The 17,683-nt window shown below is 41.0% G+C and overlaps 1 protein-coding gene across 2 annotated transcripts in view; it reads right to left on the bottom strand.

Annotated features, from left to right (window-relative positions):
- Positions 1-17,683, bottom strand: part of abat (4-aminobutyrate aminotransferase) — a 183,531-nt gene that overhangs the window by 164,017 nt on the left and 1,831 nt on the right. The window contains exon 1 of one of the 2 annotated variants that reach the window (XM_063059013.1): positions 15,666-15,715. The exons of the other annotated variant lie outside the window; for it this stretch is intronic. Coding sequence (XP_062915083.1) covers positions 15,666-15,700 — 35 coding nt within the window. The 5' untranslated portion in view covers positions 15,701-15,715. Of the gene's footprint in view, positions 1-15,665; positions 15,716-17,683 lie in introns of those variants that run through there. 2 annotated transcript variants of the gene reach the window in all.

The following is a 17,683-nucleotide window of genomic DNA, read 5'->3' as shown; positions in this document are numbered from 1 at the left end:
CACAGTCCTGATGAAGGGTCTTGGCCCAAAACATCAACTCTTTATTCCTCTCCATAAATGCTGAATTCCTCCAGTGTTTTGGTGTGTTACTCTGGATTTCCAGGATCTATAGAATTCTTGTGTTTATGGTAAGATCCTTGTTGGGATTATGGTAGAATTTTGTAGATTGACATTTGAAAGCCTTATGGACACCCAATATTTAGAAATGATCTCGGGCTATAATGCTGAATAACTTGAATACTTGATTTCATTTTTCATGAACTGGCAAGAAATGAAGATTATTTTGGTCATGTAGTATTATAATAATGTTGGTGCTACAAAAATTTTTACTTTTTTGACCAAACCATGTTGTAATTTGTTGATAGTTATCACTATAATTACATTTTAAAAATCCATTCTAATGCCAATGGCATTAAAGCACACAAATTAAGGAGACCCTGTTTTATACTGAGACAACTGAACTTCACTAGGATTGCAAGGAGAATACTAAAATTGGTTTAACCTGCCTTGAGCTAGATAAATGCAAATTTTGTTAATATTTTCATATGCATGAACATCAGCTGAGAACCTGGCTCAGAGATTTCTAATGAATTTTATTTGTTTTTCTTTCACAGAATGACTTGTGCAAAGGAAGAAGAGTATTGATATTAAAATTTGCCAATGATTCCAAATTAAGTGAAAAATAATAATGGAGAACACTGAATAATCCAGTTGATAGAATACTTAGTTCAATATTGAAAAATCCATAATTCTAATTTCAAGATTAAAAATGGAAGAATAATTCATAATGGAAAAGAGAAGGATTACTGTATATGTGCAACATTTTAGTCTTTATAAGTGGAGAAAAGAGGAAAAAATGAAAAAAACAACTGCTGGAGGAACTCAGCATGTCAGACAGCATCCATTGAGACAGGGTGTGGGAGGGGGAATGAACAGCTGACATTTTGGGTTGAGATCCAACATCTGGACCTGTCCATATTTCATCCAGCAGTCTGTTTAGTTTCTGTAGATTCTGGATCTGTGGTGTACTTTTGCTCAAAAAAAAATAGGAAAATGGATTTTTCACTTACATTTGAAGTCACCAAATGAAGACATCATATATTTAAGTTAAATTAAATTAAAATAATTAAATGACAAATTTGGATTTCCGGCATCTGCAGACTTTCTCATATTTACAATTTGCTATTCCACTGCAAAGACTCCTCAAGGGTTACTTACCCTGAAGAAGTTTAAATCTTTTCATCAACGGGAGCTTAGTGAGACCCTCTCTCACTGCTCCCTCTCTGTGATCTCTGCTGCCCTCAAACTCTTTGACCATGTACTCAACTAGATCCGCTACCAAAGCCATGTCCTATCAGCTTCCTTCATCCCCAGCCCTTTACTTTTCCCACCCACCTGTCTTTACCTAGCTAGCCTGGTTCCCCTCCCTCGACCTTTTTATTCCTCCCCCTTCCTTTTCAGTTCTGAAGAAGGAACTCGGCCTGAAACGTCGACTGCACATTTTTTCCATTGATGCTGCCTGACCTGCAGAGTTCCAGCGGCATTTTGTATGCGTTGCTTTGGAATTCCAGCATCTGCAGACCTTCATGTGTTTATAACACGGAAAATCTGTTCTGATAACAGATCAAATAATTTCTTAGAGTCAGTCCAACCAGTCCATGCTGACTGCAGCTAGCAAAGATTTCCTGCACTTGGCTCAAATACCTCCAAGCTCCACTCCTCCATGTAGAGCACCTAGCCAAGTGCTTCTTAAATGATACCATTATACCTGTCTTAACTACTTCCTTTGGCAGCTCATCCAATATACTTATCACCTACTGCGTGAAAAAGTTGACCTTCTAAATATCTCCACTCACACTCTAAAGCTATATCTCCTAATTTTGGATTCCCTTATCCTGGAAAAGACTTATCAACAATCTTATCTGTGCCTCTCATAATTTTAAACACTTCTATAAGGCCGCCCCTTAGTCTTCTGTGTTCCAGCCTGATCAACTCCTCCCTGTAACTCAAGCCCTCTAGTCTTAGCGGTGTTCTTGCTTCTCGTGCATTGTGTGCCAAGTTTCTCATCGAGGCATGAACATATGAGTGTAACCTTCTTATCAAGGTATAAACATATTACTGCTTGTAAAGAAGCAGAGCACAGTAAAACAGTGAGAGCAGAATATGCGGAAGAAATATCTATTGTGAGCACTCTGAGTATAGCAGGACTATGAGCAGATTGAGCAGGTAAAAGGTAAAATTACGTAAGTAATAGCAAAGAGTTACCAAGGTATGACTAGGAATACAGAACAGGAGAAAAGGCAGTGTGTAAAGCAAGTAAGGATTCTGAAGCCTTATGAGGAAGTGATAAATAATATTATAGATAGGATGGGGAACACATTCTGTGACGAGCATAAGGAATGTGTGAACATAAGAACCTAAGAAGTAAGAGCAGGAGTAGGTCATCTGGCCCGTCGAGCCTGCTCCGCCATTTAATAAGATCATGGCTGATCTGGCCGTAGACTCATCTCCACTTACCTGCCTTTCCCCCATAACCCTTATTCCCATACTATGCAAAAATCTATCCAACCTTGTCTTACATATATTTACTGAGGTAGCCTCCACTGCTTCATTGGGCAGAGAATTCCACAGATTCACCCCTCTCTGGGAAAAGCAGTTCCTCCTCATCTCTGAACCAAATCTACTCCCTCAAACCTTGAGGCTTTATCCCCTAGTTCTAGTCTCACCCACCAGTGGAAACAACTTTCCTGTCTCTATCTTATCTAACCCCTTCAAAATTTTATATGTTTCTATAAGATCTCCTCTCATTCTTCTGAATTCCAGTGAGTAGTCCCAGGTGACTCAATCTCTCCTCATAGTCTAACGTCCTCATCTCTAGAATCAACCTGGTGAACCTGCTCTGCACCGCCTCCAAAGCCAGTATATCCTTCCTCAAGTAAGGAGACCAGAACTGCACACAGCACTCCAGGTGCAGCCTCACCAGTACCCTGTACACTTGCAGCGTAACCTCCCTGCTCTTAAAGTCAGTCCTTACAACAATGAATGCTAATATTCCATTTGCCTTCTTGGTAGCCTGCTGCACCTGCAAACTAACCTCCATCTATTCTGCATGGCTACTTTCCCCAGTGCAAAATTGGCTGGGCATTATGTCCTTAACTGGATATTAACCTGACAGCTTAGACAATAAGAGTAATAACCCACAAATTTGCTACCACCTTAGAATGAGCCAGGTGGATTAAGTTTGTCAGGGGAAAACATCTTTAGAATAGTTTTGCAAATCCCTCACCAGCTGAAAATAAGATCTTTGCCCTGTACCAAGTTTGCAGCATTGGGCAATATAAGCTTGGGGCATGGATTACTGAACTACTTTAAACCACACTACGATAATCGACTAGAAGCCTAGAGGGGGGAGATCTCATTTGTGTACCAACAAGGAAACCACTGAACTTGGTCAGAGGAATTAATTAACATGGTAGAATCCAGATGTGGATTTGCCCATTACAGTGACAGTTGTTTTGCGGGTGGCTCCATACCTTTCTCTGCAAGTGGATCTTTAATTTCCTTATTGGGAGACCACAGTCAGTGCAGATGAGAAATAACATCTCCTCTGCACTAACAAACAACATGGGTGCACCTCAAAGATGCATGCTTAGCCTGCTGCTGTACTCCCTCTACACCCATGACTATGTGGCTTGGCACAATTCAAACGCCATCTGCAAGTTCACTAATGACACAACCGTTGTTTGCAGAATCGCAGATGGTGACAGGGAGGTGTACAAGAGTGAGATAGATAGGCTGGCTGAGTCGTGTCACAACGACACCCTTGGGATTGATTGTGTAGTTCATGACGGGGAAGCTGAGTGAAGACTTAAGCAAATTTCTGCAGTTGTACTGTGGAGAGCATTCTACCTGGCGGCATTGTCACCTAGTGTGGAGGGCCCACTGCACAGGATTGGAAAAAGCTGCTGAGGGTTGCGTGCTTAGCCAGCTCCATCATGGCACCAGCCTCCTCAGTATCGAGGACGTCTTCAAAAGGCAATGGCTCAAAAAGATGGCATCCAGCATTAAGGACCCCAATAGCTCAGGACATGACCAATTTATTACCACTATCAGAGAGGAAGCACAGGATCCTAAAGACACACACCCAGCACCCTTCCCCTCTGCCATCAGATTTCTGAATGGACAATGAATTCATGAACCCTACTTCACTATTTTTCCACTTCTTACTTAATTTTTATATATATTTAATACTAATATACTGTATTTTATGTATTACAACTGCCACAAAACAACAAATTTCATAACATATATCAGTGATAATAAATCTGATTCTGATTGCTGTTAAGATTAATGTTTCTTTTGTCAGCATTACAGCCTCTGGCGGAAAATATTATGTAACGACATTAGCTAGGTGGTAACTGGACTTATCATTACCCTACCAAAGTAAACTTTAGTTATCCAAGGACCTGCACACTCAGTCTCAATCTGAGAAAGGACATTGACAGTTTAGAGGACAGGAATGTTTGAGATAATTGACTTAGTGATCAGGAGAAGTAACAATGAATGAGATTCTGAGACAGTTTATGGCTACAGAATTACCACTCATTCCATCCCTCCATGCTGAGTGAAAAATGCTAGGTAAATAACCGAGTGGTCAGAAGAGAACAAGAACATATGCAACCATGCAAGGGAAGCACAGGAAGTATTATATAAAAAAAAACTCATGCCTGGTTACCAGCCTACAATTCCACCAACTCCATGAAGTAAGCTGGCCATTGCACATATAAGGTAGAAGCAGAACTGCTCCCAGCTCACATAGCACATTAGCACTGTAAAAGGCTTACCTCACTATGCATACACAATACAGATGGGTAGAGATAGTGTGGGGAAAATTAGGTAAGAAGTAGTACAAGAATAATGGAAAGTTTGGATCGGGAGCAGTTGTTCCAGGATGAGGGACACCTGCAATAAAGGGAAAATTGGTTTCAAAGGTTAACCCCAGACTCTCTGTGAAGTCAAGATTATACCTTATCGTAAAAGAGGTCTTTTCAAGAGTCTGATAACAGCGGAGATACAGCATATCATATAAACTCTAGGGATTACTATCCAATTATCTTTGTCATAAAACCATTTTGAGTTATGATAATTTCAGGTTCCTCAAATGATATAGCTCTGGACTCCGTGTGGCTCCTTGAAAGCCAAATTTAAATATTCTGAAATATAAGATCATTAGAACATAAGATACCAGGAGCAGGATTAGGGCATTTGGCTCATCAAGCCAACTCCAACACATAATCATGGCTGATTTTTTAAAAACTGGTTATTAACTACAGAAAAGGGGGAGGTATACATGCTACTGTCTAATCAACATTGTTGAGATTGAGGGAGTTCAGAGCTTTAAGTTCCAGGGAATGAATATCACCCATAGTCTGTCTTTGTCCAACCATATTGTGGGTCACGGATAAGAAACTCACCAACGTCTTTACTTTGTCAGGAGGCTAAACAAATTTGTCAACTCTTACCAATTTTTATTGCTGTATCATAAAAAGTATTCTATCTGGATGCATAACAACTTGGTATGCAACTGCTTGGCATGTTACAGCAAAAAACTGCAGAGTTGTGCATACAATTCAGCACATCACGGAAACCATCCTCTGCATTCTTCTTGCTGCCTCAATAAAGCAGCCAAAATAATCAAATACCCAATCCACCCCAGACAATATCTCTTCTCCCCTCTCGCACTGGACAGAAGATACAGAAGCCTGAAAACACATATCATCAGGCTCAAGGATAACTTCCATCCTACGGTTATCAGACTCTTTAAAAGACCTCTTTAATGATAAGACATATTCTTGACCTCACAATTTACCGTTTATGATCTTGCACCTTAATGTCTACCCGCACTGGACTTTTCTCTGGAGTTTTTACACTTAATTTTTTTTGTTTGTTATTATTTTATCTTGTGCTGTCTCAATGCATTATTTAATGATTTGATCTATGAGAACATTACAGAAGACAACCTTTTCACTGTATCTTAGTACATGTGACAATAATAAAGCAGTAACAAATCTCTGACTTAAAAATGCATAATGACCTGGCCTCCATAGCACTCCTTAGAAACGTTCCTCTGATTCACCATCCTCTGACTGAAGAAATTCATCTCACCTTATGGTTTAAGATGGCGCTACCAAACGCGTGCAACAGGTTACTGATAATTCAAAAGGCAAGAAATTCAACTAAAACATTACTAATAACACCTATACTGAAGTAAATTGTGGTAAATGATCACCGCAAACAATGAAGAAACAAGTGGAGGTGAAGTTGATTTGAAGGATGGGCCGTGTGGGTGCTTCACAAAGCTGAGGCCCAACGTGTTCAAGACAAGGTCGCAGACAAAGTTAGCATCACTGTTGGGAGTTGGAGCGAGTGATTTGGAGAGGAGTCGATACAAAAGAGGTCTGATGCCTGTCCCAGGTGTGAGGTTAGATTGCTCCAAACGTCGAGCCGATTTGGTGAAACTGAGAATGGCTTCAGGCTGGCGGTCCAAGCACGTCACTGTGTTAGAATTCAGGTCCTTGGACAATTTATACATCCATCCAGATAGACTGAAATGCCCAAGTGTTGGGACCAGAGGCAAGGGTCCTGCTTATTTTGCTTGCTCTTATTTTGTCAGCGGTTGTTGCCTCTGTGAGTTTTGTGGCATTTTTGCCCTGCAATATGATGAACTGAGATTGAGGCTTTGGCCTACTCCAGCTGCTCTGTGAAGTGGAACTAAGGGCTCAGTCTGGCTCAGAATGCTATTGTTTGCATCATGTATGTCTAATTTTTTTTCTTCTTTCTCAGCGCAGTGGTTATGGTCTTTCTTTTTTTTTAAAATTGGGTTCTTCGGATTCCTTGCTTTGCGGCTGCCTATGAGCAAACGAATCTCAAGAAGACAGTCACACAAAAAAAAGATTCAATGAGATATTTCTTAATCCTCCTGAACTCCATCAAGTACAGGTCCAGAGGCATCAAATGCCCTTTAATAGATGACAGAAACGCAGCACAAATTTGTAAAGGATGAACCACGTCAAATGAACATAGATATATGCGGGAATATATATCAGTGGAGAGGTCATTGGCTTAGTGGTGTACTATTCAAATATTCCATGAAACTAATATATTAATTATATTATTTGCAGTGTAGAGTCCCTGACTATAAATGGGAAGATTAATTCAAAATGCCACCATTAGTATCATGATTTCATTGTTCTTGAAGAAAAGCAACATAAGAGTCATAATACAATCTCAAAATATCATCTAGTTTTTCATCATTGAACAGAGATGGCTATGACATATTTTAATAGAGAATTTCAAAACCAAGGAAGCACTTGGTAGAGAAGTCAGTGAAAGAAAAAGACCGGTAAATTGATTACAAGCCTTAGGATCCAGAACCTAAGGGACGCTATTTGTGTTTTTTCAGGTAATTTTTTAAATATAAAGAATATGGTATAGCAGATTCTGAGAAAATACAATTTCAGAGGAATTCACCATATACATAAACAACTTCCAGTAATGCTGTAATCTTCAGTTCTCTGTGAATGCTTTGAAGATTACAAAGCCCACCAGTTTTGGAAAATTATTGATGCATAGCCATCCACTGAGAAATCTTGAAGTATTCCTCATTAATTTTGTACTAAACCATGAGGTGATGAGGAGAGATGAGGTGATGACATTAGCTTGTACCTCAGTAGGTTAAGTTCCACAAATTGAAGGAAAAGTATTAAAATAAACCACATCATGTTTGTGTTTCACAATCTCAAATTTGCAAGTTGCTGCTTGAATCATTTGAGTGAGGTTTGCACCTGCTGTGTTAACATGTAGAAGAGGAATCTGTCAGCAAAATGTTTGCTATACGCTGATGGATAAATATGTTTTATTGTAGAGAGAAAATATAGAATGTGCAAGCACTTAAATATTAAAAAAAACCTTCTGAGATAATAAGGAATTGCAACTTATCTATCAGCAAACTTAGAAACATTCAGCAAATCGAGCAGCATCTGAAAGAGAAATGTTAGTTCTGTTTCTCCTTCTATAGTTGCTGCTTGCTTGAGTATTTCCAGCATTTTCTGTTATGGTTTTCTTTGACTTTTCTTATTAGCAAACAGAATCCTGTTTTTTCCAATCTTGTGAAGCAGACCAACTGATAAGGCTACCTTGAATGCCCTTTCCCTCCACAATAAAACACATTTCTTTACTAACGTCCCATTGAAGGGTCTCCGCCAGAAACGTTGACTATTTATTCATTTCCATAGATGCTGCCTGACCTGCTGAGTTTCTCGAGCATTTTGTATGTGTTACTCTGGATTTCCAGCATTTCTTGACTCATGTTTAACATTTTATTCCTACATTCTTTCCTAAATGGTTAGGTCTATTAGCATTGATTTGAGCATCCAGCAAAAACAGTTTGTAAAAGAAAGAATTTCATATCACAGCACGGTAGATTGGCTGAAGATGCAAATGAATCAGAGAAATGAATCATTAAAATTCATTGCGTACAAGCTGATCATTTGAAGTGTTGCATCCAGGGCAGCCTGCTATGTTTTGTAACTTCAAAACATTAAATTAATTCAAAGGAGACAAGAGAGTCGGGATTGCAGGGGTAACTTCGACTTTACTTTAAATGAGGTGCGTACGTACAGTATCACATGGTAGTGTAATGACGGATGTAACTGATGTATTTTTACATATCACCCGTGGTTAATTACTTAAACAAAAAATCTGAGAAGCTGGTCATGGCTAGAATCAACACCTGTCTCAGGAATTTGTTGATGATACAGCCATTGTTGGCAGAATTTCAGATGGTGACAAAAGGGCATACAGGAGCGAGATATACCAGCTAGTTCAGGGGTCCCCAGTCACCGGGCTGCAGACCGGTACTGGGCCGCAAAGCATGTGCTACCGGGCCGCGAGGAAATGATATGATTTGGCGATATGAGTCAGCTGCGCCTTTCCTCATTCCCTGCCACGCCCACTGTTGAGCCACTACGCATGCAAAGTCATTATCCGCATGTCATCCATGTCAGCGCGGGAAGGAGATCAACTCCTCAAGCTTGCAAATGACGGCAGGCAGAAAAGTATGTTTGACATAACATCTCTGCCGGCATTCTGGATCAAAGTCAAGGCTAAATATCCTGAGATAGCCACGAAAGCACTGAAAACATTGCTTCCATTTCCAACACTTTTCTGCAAAGCGGAGTTTTCTGCAATGAATGCAACAAAAACTAAATTGTGGAATAGACTGGACATAAGGAACCCCCTTCGAATATCGCTGTCTCCCATCGCCCCTCGATAGGACCGTCTTGTTGCAAGGAAACAAGCCCAGGGCTCCCACTGATTCTGTGATATTGGTGTGTTGCAATGATTTTATATGTTCATACGGGGAAAATATGTGCTGTGTGTTTAATATCCAAACATTACTTAAAATGTTATGATGCTATTGACTTACTTTTATAACCATATAACAATTACAGCACGGAAACAGGCCATCTCGGCCCTCCTAGTCCGTGCCGAACGCTACTCTCACCTTGTCCCACCGACCTGCACTCAGCCCATAATCCTCCATTCCTTTCCTGTCCATATACCTATCCAATTTTTCTTAAAATGATAATATCGAACCTGCTTCTGCCACTTCTACTGGAAGTTCATTCAACACTTACTTCAAGCTCCCCTGTCCTCCGCTGATAATTGACTTATCACTATATTCATGCGAGGAAAATATGCGCTGTGTGTTTAATATTAAATTCGTTAGATAAACCCTTTTAGAAACGAAATTGAGTGTATTCACCATTTATCATCTATATTCCGGTCGTGATTAACCACCCCCCCCACCCCCCCCGTACAGAATCGTCAAGAATGATTTGTAGAAAAAAATCAGCAGGTACACGCATGCACACTGGTGCCCACCTAAGGCTTCTTTGGGTAAACACAATGTATTTGACTGCTACTCTTGTCCATTGGCAACCCTACCCGCGCCGCCCCCCCCCCCCACCGGGTCGGCTGGTCCACAAGAATATTGTCAATATTAAACCGGTCCGCAGTGCGAGAAAGGTTGGGGACCCCTGAGCTAGTAGAGTGGTGTCACAGCAACAACCTTGCACTCAACATCAGCAAGACCAAAGAACTGATTGTGGACTTCAGGAAGGGTAAGACTAGGGAACACAAACCAATCCTCATAGAGGGATCAGAAGTAGAGAGAGTGAGCAATTTCAAGTTCCTGAGTGTCAATATCTCTGAGGACCTAACGTGGATGCAATATTTTGATACAGCTATAAAGCAGGTAAGACAATGACTATATTTCATTAGGAGTTTGAGGAGATTCAGTTTGTCAACTAAAACACTTGAAACCTTCTACAAGTGGACCATGGAGAGCATTTTGACTGGCTGCATCATTGTCTGGCATGGAGTCGGGGTAGCTACTGCACTAGATCGAAATAAATTGCAGAAACTTGTAAAATTAGTCAGATCCATCACGAGTACTAGCCTCTGCAGTATCCAAGACACCTTCAAGGAGCTATGCCTGAGGAAGGCGGCGTGCATTATCAAGAATCCTCACCACCCAGAACATGCCCTCTTCACACTGTTACAGTCAGGAAGAAGGCACAGAAGCTTGAAGGTACACACTCTGCGATTCAGGAACAGCTTCTTCTCCTCTGCCATCCGATTTTTAAATGGACAATGAACGCATGAATTTTACCTCACTACTTTTTATTTGTTGTTTTTACACTACTTACTTTAACTTAACTATTTAATAGACATATATATACTTAACTCGGTTTTTATATCTATATTTATTTATCAGGTATTTCATTGTACTGCTGCCATAAAGTTAACAAATTTCACAACATATACTGGAGATAATAAATCTGATTCTGATATACAACAGTCCTCCCTGCTTAGCAATAAACTCCAGCTCCACAGAGAATGCATCACAACTGTTTACACAGTATATTACATTATAGAACTACTATATACAGGCATCCACAGTATGGTAAATATTAATTTGTCCCATTCAGGCCTAAAGATTTAATCACTGTGGAGGATTTTTTGCTCTTGTAGGATAATGCCTTTCCGGTCAAGGGGGGGAATCACTTTGCAAGGCAGGTGAAACTTGAGTTTGTGAAAACAATCTCAGGTACTGGGGCCTCCTCAACGGTGGTTGTAAGAGTTGACTCTGAGACTGCAGGAAGTGGTTCTGTTAGTGATAGCTACCTTTTTTTCCCTATTTCTTCTTCTAGTTTGTGCATCTTGATCTTGGGAAGACGCATTTAGTTCACTGGAGCATTCTCTTATTAATCCTTCTATTGCTCCTTTCACAATCTGATCTCTCCTCTTGGTTTCTGTATCCTCAGCATCATCTGACAAATCCTCTGATTTCTACCTCCATTGACTCTTTTCTTTTTGGCTTTCCATTCACCCATCTGGGCTTTGGTCTTTGCATCTACTTTCACTAGCAGCTTTTTGTCTCCCACCTGAAATTCATGGCATAAATTTAATGCATGCAGAGTAGATTCTGGTTCTCTGTACTCACAAAAGCTGAATGCTTCCAACTTTCCCGAAGCTCCTTTCAGCTTAAAACCAAGCCACAATTCGCAAGTAACTGCCTGATTAACATATCAGAAGCTTTCTCAGATATGTTGCCTGCAAATACTGTGTAGTTGGATTACTGATACAGTGGCATGCAAAAGTTTGGGCACCCCAGTCAAAATTCCTGCTACTGTGAATAGCTAAGCAAGTAAAAGATGAACTGATTTCCAAAAGGCATAAAGTTAAAGATGACACATTTCTTTAATATTTTAAGCAAGAAAACTTCTTTATTTCCAACTTTTACGGTTTCAAAATAACAAAAAAGGAAAAGGGCCCAAAGCAAAAGTTTGGGCACCCTGCATGGCAGTACTTAGTAACACCCCCTTTGGCAAGTATCACAGCTTGTAAACGCTTTTTGTAGCCAGCTTTAGGGTCTTTCAATTCTTGTTTGGGGAACTTTCACCTATTCTTCCTTGCAAAAGGCTTCTAGTTCTGTGAGATTCTTGGGCCGTCTTGAATGCACTGCTCTTTTGAGGTCTATCCACAGATTCTCGATGATGTTTAGGTCAGGGGACTGTGAGGGCCATGGCAAGACCTTCAGCTTGCACCTCTTGAGGTAGTCCATTGTGGATTTTGAGGTGTGTTTAGGTTCATTATCCTGTTGTAGAAGCCATCCAATTTTTAACTTCGGCTTTATTGCAGACGGAGTGATGTTTGCTTCCAGAATTTGCTGGTATTTAATTGAATTCATTCTTCCCTCTACCAGTAAATGTTCCCCATGCCACTGGCTGCAACACAAGCCCAAAGCATGATCAATCCACTCCCATGCTTAACAGTTGGAGAGGGGTTCTTTTCATGAAATTCTGCACCCTTTTTTCTCCAAATGTACCTTTGCTCATTGTGGACAAATTGTTCTATTTTAACTTCATCAGTCCACAGGACTTGTTTCCAAAATGCATCAGGCTTGTTTAGATGTTTGTCTGATCCTTTTGAATAGAACTTAAAATATTAAAGAAATGTGTCATCTTTAACTTTATGCCTTTTGGAAATCGGTTCATCTTTCACTCGCTTTGCTATTCACAGTAACAGAAATTTTGACCAGGGGCACCCAAACTTTTGCATGCCGCTGTATAGGCACTTTCACACTTCCTCTGAGCAGCATGGTCCAATATGCTTTCCAACCAGAGGCACAGAGGTTGGCACCATCACCTGTTTGTCTTCTGTTGGGTAACGGTTCATGGAGTTCGGCATGGAGATAGTTGTGGCAGCATCTAGTCCTTTTCTTAACTCGCTTTCAAAGTATGTATACAGTATACAACCTTTGAAGGCAGCCACAAAACAAAGAAAACACAATAGAACCAGTTTAAAGAAAGACTTCACAGAACAGGACCATCAAACACCCAGTATGCGGAGAAAAGCACAAATGGTGCAAACAATAAAAAGTAAACAAATAACATTAAACATAACGGCCCTGAAAGTGAGTTCAAAGCCACAGAAATTGTACAGCCTCTGCAACTGGGTCCTCAACTTCCTAAATGGAAGACCACAATCTGTGCAGATTGGTGATAACATATCCTCCTCGCTGACAATCAACACTGGCACACCTCAGGGGTGTGTGCTTAGCCCACTGTTTCTACTCTCTATATACACACATCTGTGCGGCTCGGCATAGCTCAAATATCATCTACAAATTTGCTGACGATACAACCATTGTTGGTAGAATCTCAGGTGGTGACAAGAAGGTGTATGGGGTGAGATATGCCAACTAGTGGAGTGGTGCCGCAACAACAACCTGGCATTCAACGTCAGTAAGACGAAAGAGCTGATTGTGGACTTCAGGAAGGGTAAGACGAAGGAACACATACCAATCCTCATAAAGGGTTTGAGTAAGTGGAGAGAGTGAACAGTTTCAAGTTCCTAGATGTCAAAATCTCTGAGGATCTAACCTGGTCCCAACATATCAATGTGGTTATAAAGAAGGCAAGACAGCGGCTATACTTCATTAGGAGTTTGAAGAGATTTGGCATGTCAACAAATACATTCAAAAACTTCTATAGATGTACTGCAGAGAGCATTTTGACAGACTGCAACACCGTCTGGCATGGGGGTGGGGTGGCTACTGCACAGAACCGAAAGCGCCTGCAGAGGGTTGTAAATCTAGTCAGCTTCGTCTTGGGTACTAGCCTACAATGTACTCAGGACATCTTCAGGGAGCAGTGTCTCAGAAAAGCATCGTCCATTACTAAGGACCTCCAGCATTCAGGGCATGCCCTTTTCTCACTGTTACCATCAGGTGGGAGGTATAGAAGCCTGAAGGCACACATTCAGGAACAGCTTTTTCCCCTCTGCCATCTGATTCCTAAATGGACATTGAACCCTTGGACACTACCTCACTTTTTAAAAAATATACAGTATTTCTGTTTTTTGCATTTTTAAAAATCTATTCAATATACGTATACTGTTACCTATCTATCTATTTATTTATTTATTTATTTTAATTTCTCTTTTTTTTTCTAGATTATGTATTGCATTGAACTGAACTGCTGCTGCTAAGTTACCAAATTTCACGTTACATGCCGGTGATAATAAACCTGATTCTGATTCTGAAAACTGCTGAGGCAAGTGAAACCCATCCAGAAGACTGATAGCTGCAGGCCACAGCTGTAGAGTCAGTAAGCACCTTGATCAAATCACGCAACTAGTAAAAAGTAAATAAAAAAACAAGGAACGTGAACTGCAGAATCCCCAAAAGTGAGTCTAGAGCTGCGGGGTGCATTCAGCGCCGAGGAAAGTGACACAAATCCAGCCCAATGGCTGCATGGCAACAGCTGCTTCTGAATCCAGCAATGTGGAACCCAAAACTCCTGCACCTTCCGCTCACTGGCAGCAGTGAGAAGAGACCAGTCAAATTCTGGTAGACTGCACTGAAGAGCTATTCGTATCTGCTCTCATCCTTGACAATTTAAATCTTACTGGATGCTTTAATCAGCATAAAGTAATGGAGCCAACCACAGCTTCATCTTCTGCCAGTAGGAACTGACACAGTGTATAGCCCCCCGTGATGGCCGTAGCTGTATTCTCTGCACTCACCCGTAACAAATCCCCCAGGAGATTGTGGAAGCGCCAGATCATTTAGTCAGCTCAAAAATACATCCTTTCAACAGAAATGATAGGTGGCAATTGATTGTAGTTCAGAAGAAGTATATTTAGAAAAAGAAGAGTATCTAGTAGTTTTGTGAGCTATCTGCAGGATGTCGCAGTTGGTCACTGACACCATCTTGCTGGATGACCATTAGAACAATTTTATAATTAATAAGAAAGAACTAAAAATTAAAGTGATAGAAGTGGCACCAAAGTACTCTACTTTGCTATAGCTCCGCAATCCACTCCACTCACATTCTTCACAAGGAAATTGTATTATATACATTTAAAGCTTCATTCTCTGAAGTACCCAAACTAATTTTAATCTTTGAAAGGAACCTTTGTCAATACTTCTCTGCTAAAGTAGTGACTGTTGCCAATTCAGTTCCTTAGCAAGGTTTTTAACTAGGTGGTTTTCAATATACCATGACAGTGTCTAGGTCTAGGCTTACATTTATCCATACCATCCTGGTACTCCTTACCTAAGAAAAGAGAAACTGCCACAGGACAAATGCAGCATAGATTCACCAGATGACTCTAATTAAATGAGACTCACACGAGTAATATATGATGACGTATATGTATTTTGACACATATCTGAGAGAGATCCTGGAGACCTGCAGGTGGGATGTGAGAAGCAGCCTTTCCCCAGAGGGACAACAACTTATCCCATTCGCTAACGCTGGTAAGAGCACTGAAAGCATCTGCCCAGGAGCTCCTTCGGGTCTCCTCTCCACGGGCAAGGAGTGGACAATGAGGGCAGATCTCTGCAGACAGATACAGTTCCCAATGGAAATCACCACATCTCTCTGCCCAGACATAGTATTGTGGTCCATGGCCACCAAGACAATCCTCCTCATTGAGTTAACTGTCCCATGGGTGGAAGGAGTGGAGCCTGCCCATGCAAGGAAGAGGCTGAAGTACTCAAACCTGGCAGCTACTGGAGGATCATCACCTACCCTGTCGAGTTAGGATGCCGGGGCTTCATTGCCATATCAACGACAAGGTTACTCTGCGATATGGTGGTGATTGGAGCGAGGCTCAGCAAAGCCACCAGAGAGCTGGCTGAAGAGGCAGAAAAAGCAGCTTTTGGCTGTGGCTGAGGAGGAAGGGCAGAAAATGGGGGACAGACTAACACCACTGTAAGCTGCAGGGGTCAGCAGAGAGTCGCCCCTGCCACTGCTCTGCCACCAGGCGATGCATCAGAATTAAGGGAGTGAAACATCAATGAATGCTGGTCCCTGGCTGTTGACCCTGTATCTGACCTAAGGTCATTGTTGGAGGTGTGGCAAACAGCAATGCCAAACAAGAAACATTTTCCTGTAAATCTCATTGATAATAACTTTACTTTGAACTTGGTTGAACTAAGTAATACATTAACTATTTACAAATTACTGCTGTTACTGCAATTTTACTGGTCTTTGGTTCTACCTGGGACACTTCAAAGGTCTGCAGGAGTGAATGACAAACATTGTAAGACCTTATCTTGAACTAAGACTTCCGTAGAAACCAAATGTAAATCAGTTACACCCACAAATATTAACATGGAAATTTCAGAAGTGATGTCCTCCTTGAGCCTTTCAAATATTCCATCCAAAACTGGGGTTACAAAGCAAAATAAGGATTATATTGAATGTCAGGCTGATTGTGTGTCTGAATTTTTAAGCATCAACATCTCAGTTCCAACTGAGAATATCTGGTGGTGCAGAACTTAATACCAGTGGTAAGAGTATGAGCACACACTCTTGGTGTAGTTAGTGTCTAAAGCCATTCCAAACCAAAATAACAAAAGCTCTTGCACAATGTAACATTGTCACATGGGCAGATCAGAACAGAATAGCCTTGCCTACAAAACAACAAACAGTTGAGGATAGCTGACTGTTCATTTGCATGATCAGGATTTATTAAGTAGTTTATTAAATTGGAACTTTGTCAAAAGTCATAAGTTTCCGATCCTATTAAAGACTCTCACACTCAGTGGCCACTTTATTAGGCACATCTGCTTGGTCTTACAAAAATCAAATCAGCCTATCATGTGGCAGCAAAACAATGCATAAAAGCATGCAGATGTGGTCAAGAGATGCATTTGTTGTTCAGACTAAACATCAGAATGGGGAAGAAATGTGATCTAACTGACTTTGACCTTGCAATGGTCGTTAGCGCCAGACAGGGTGGTTTGAGTATCTCAGAAACTGCTGATCTCCTGGGATTTTCACACACAGCAGTCTCCAGAGTTTACACAGGACGGTGCGAGAAACCAAAAAGCACCCGATGAGTTGTAGTTCTGAGGGTGAAAATGCCTAGTTAATGAGAGGGGTTGGAGGAGAGTAGTCAGACTGGTTCAAGCTGACAAGAATGCAACAGTAACTCAAATAACCACGCAGAAGAACATCACTGAACACAACATGTCAAGCCATGAAGTGGATGGGCTAAGCAGCAGAAGACCACAAACATACACTCAGGAGGTACCTAATAAAATGACCACTGAGTGTATACCGAGCAATGCCAGCAGGTTCAGTGCAGAATTGCTGACATTTCCCAGCAAATTCTGACCCAGCATCTCAATATGCCATCCCTGTTACAACTAAGTAGCTATTAATGCTCTCTCTTCATGTTTTTCCTTGGTGCAGTATGCCACTAATGTGCATTCAACTCTGTAATGTACCAGTGCTGAAAAAGATTTCACTCTATCAATAAACACCCGTCATGTGAAGAATGGCAGGAAGTATCGTAGGTCAATGTGTAGCACCCTAGTTACAGGTAGGCTACCTTCATTCAGTGGAAGCGCAGTTGATATCTGCCCACAAGCCATCAGGGAAAATCAATGGATAGCTGCTGGTTGCTGAGTTTTTCCTAGATGATATGAGAGATAACTTGGGCATCAAAATTCATGGTTAGGATGGTTTATTTTAGACTGTGCAGCCACATGTCATAGAAGGACTTCCTCTTCACCAACAAAATGACAGCAGGCTGCAGA

The sequence above is a fragment of the Mobula hypostoma genome, chromosome 9 (genome assembly GCF_963921235.1).
Source record: "Mobula hypostoma chromosome 9, sMobHyp1.1, whole genome shotgun sequence".
Classification (NCBI taxonomy): Eukaryota; Metazoa; Chordata; class Chondrichthyes; order Myliobatiformes; family Myliobatidae; genus Mobula; species Mobula hypostoma.
The sequence above is the reverse complement of the archived record's forward strand: the minus strand, read 5'-3'. Positions and strand labels throughout refer to the sequence as shown.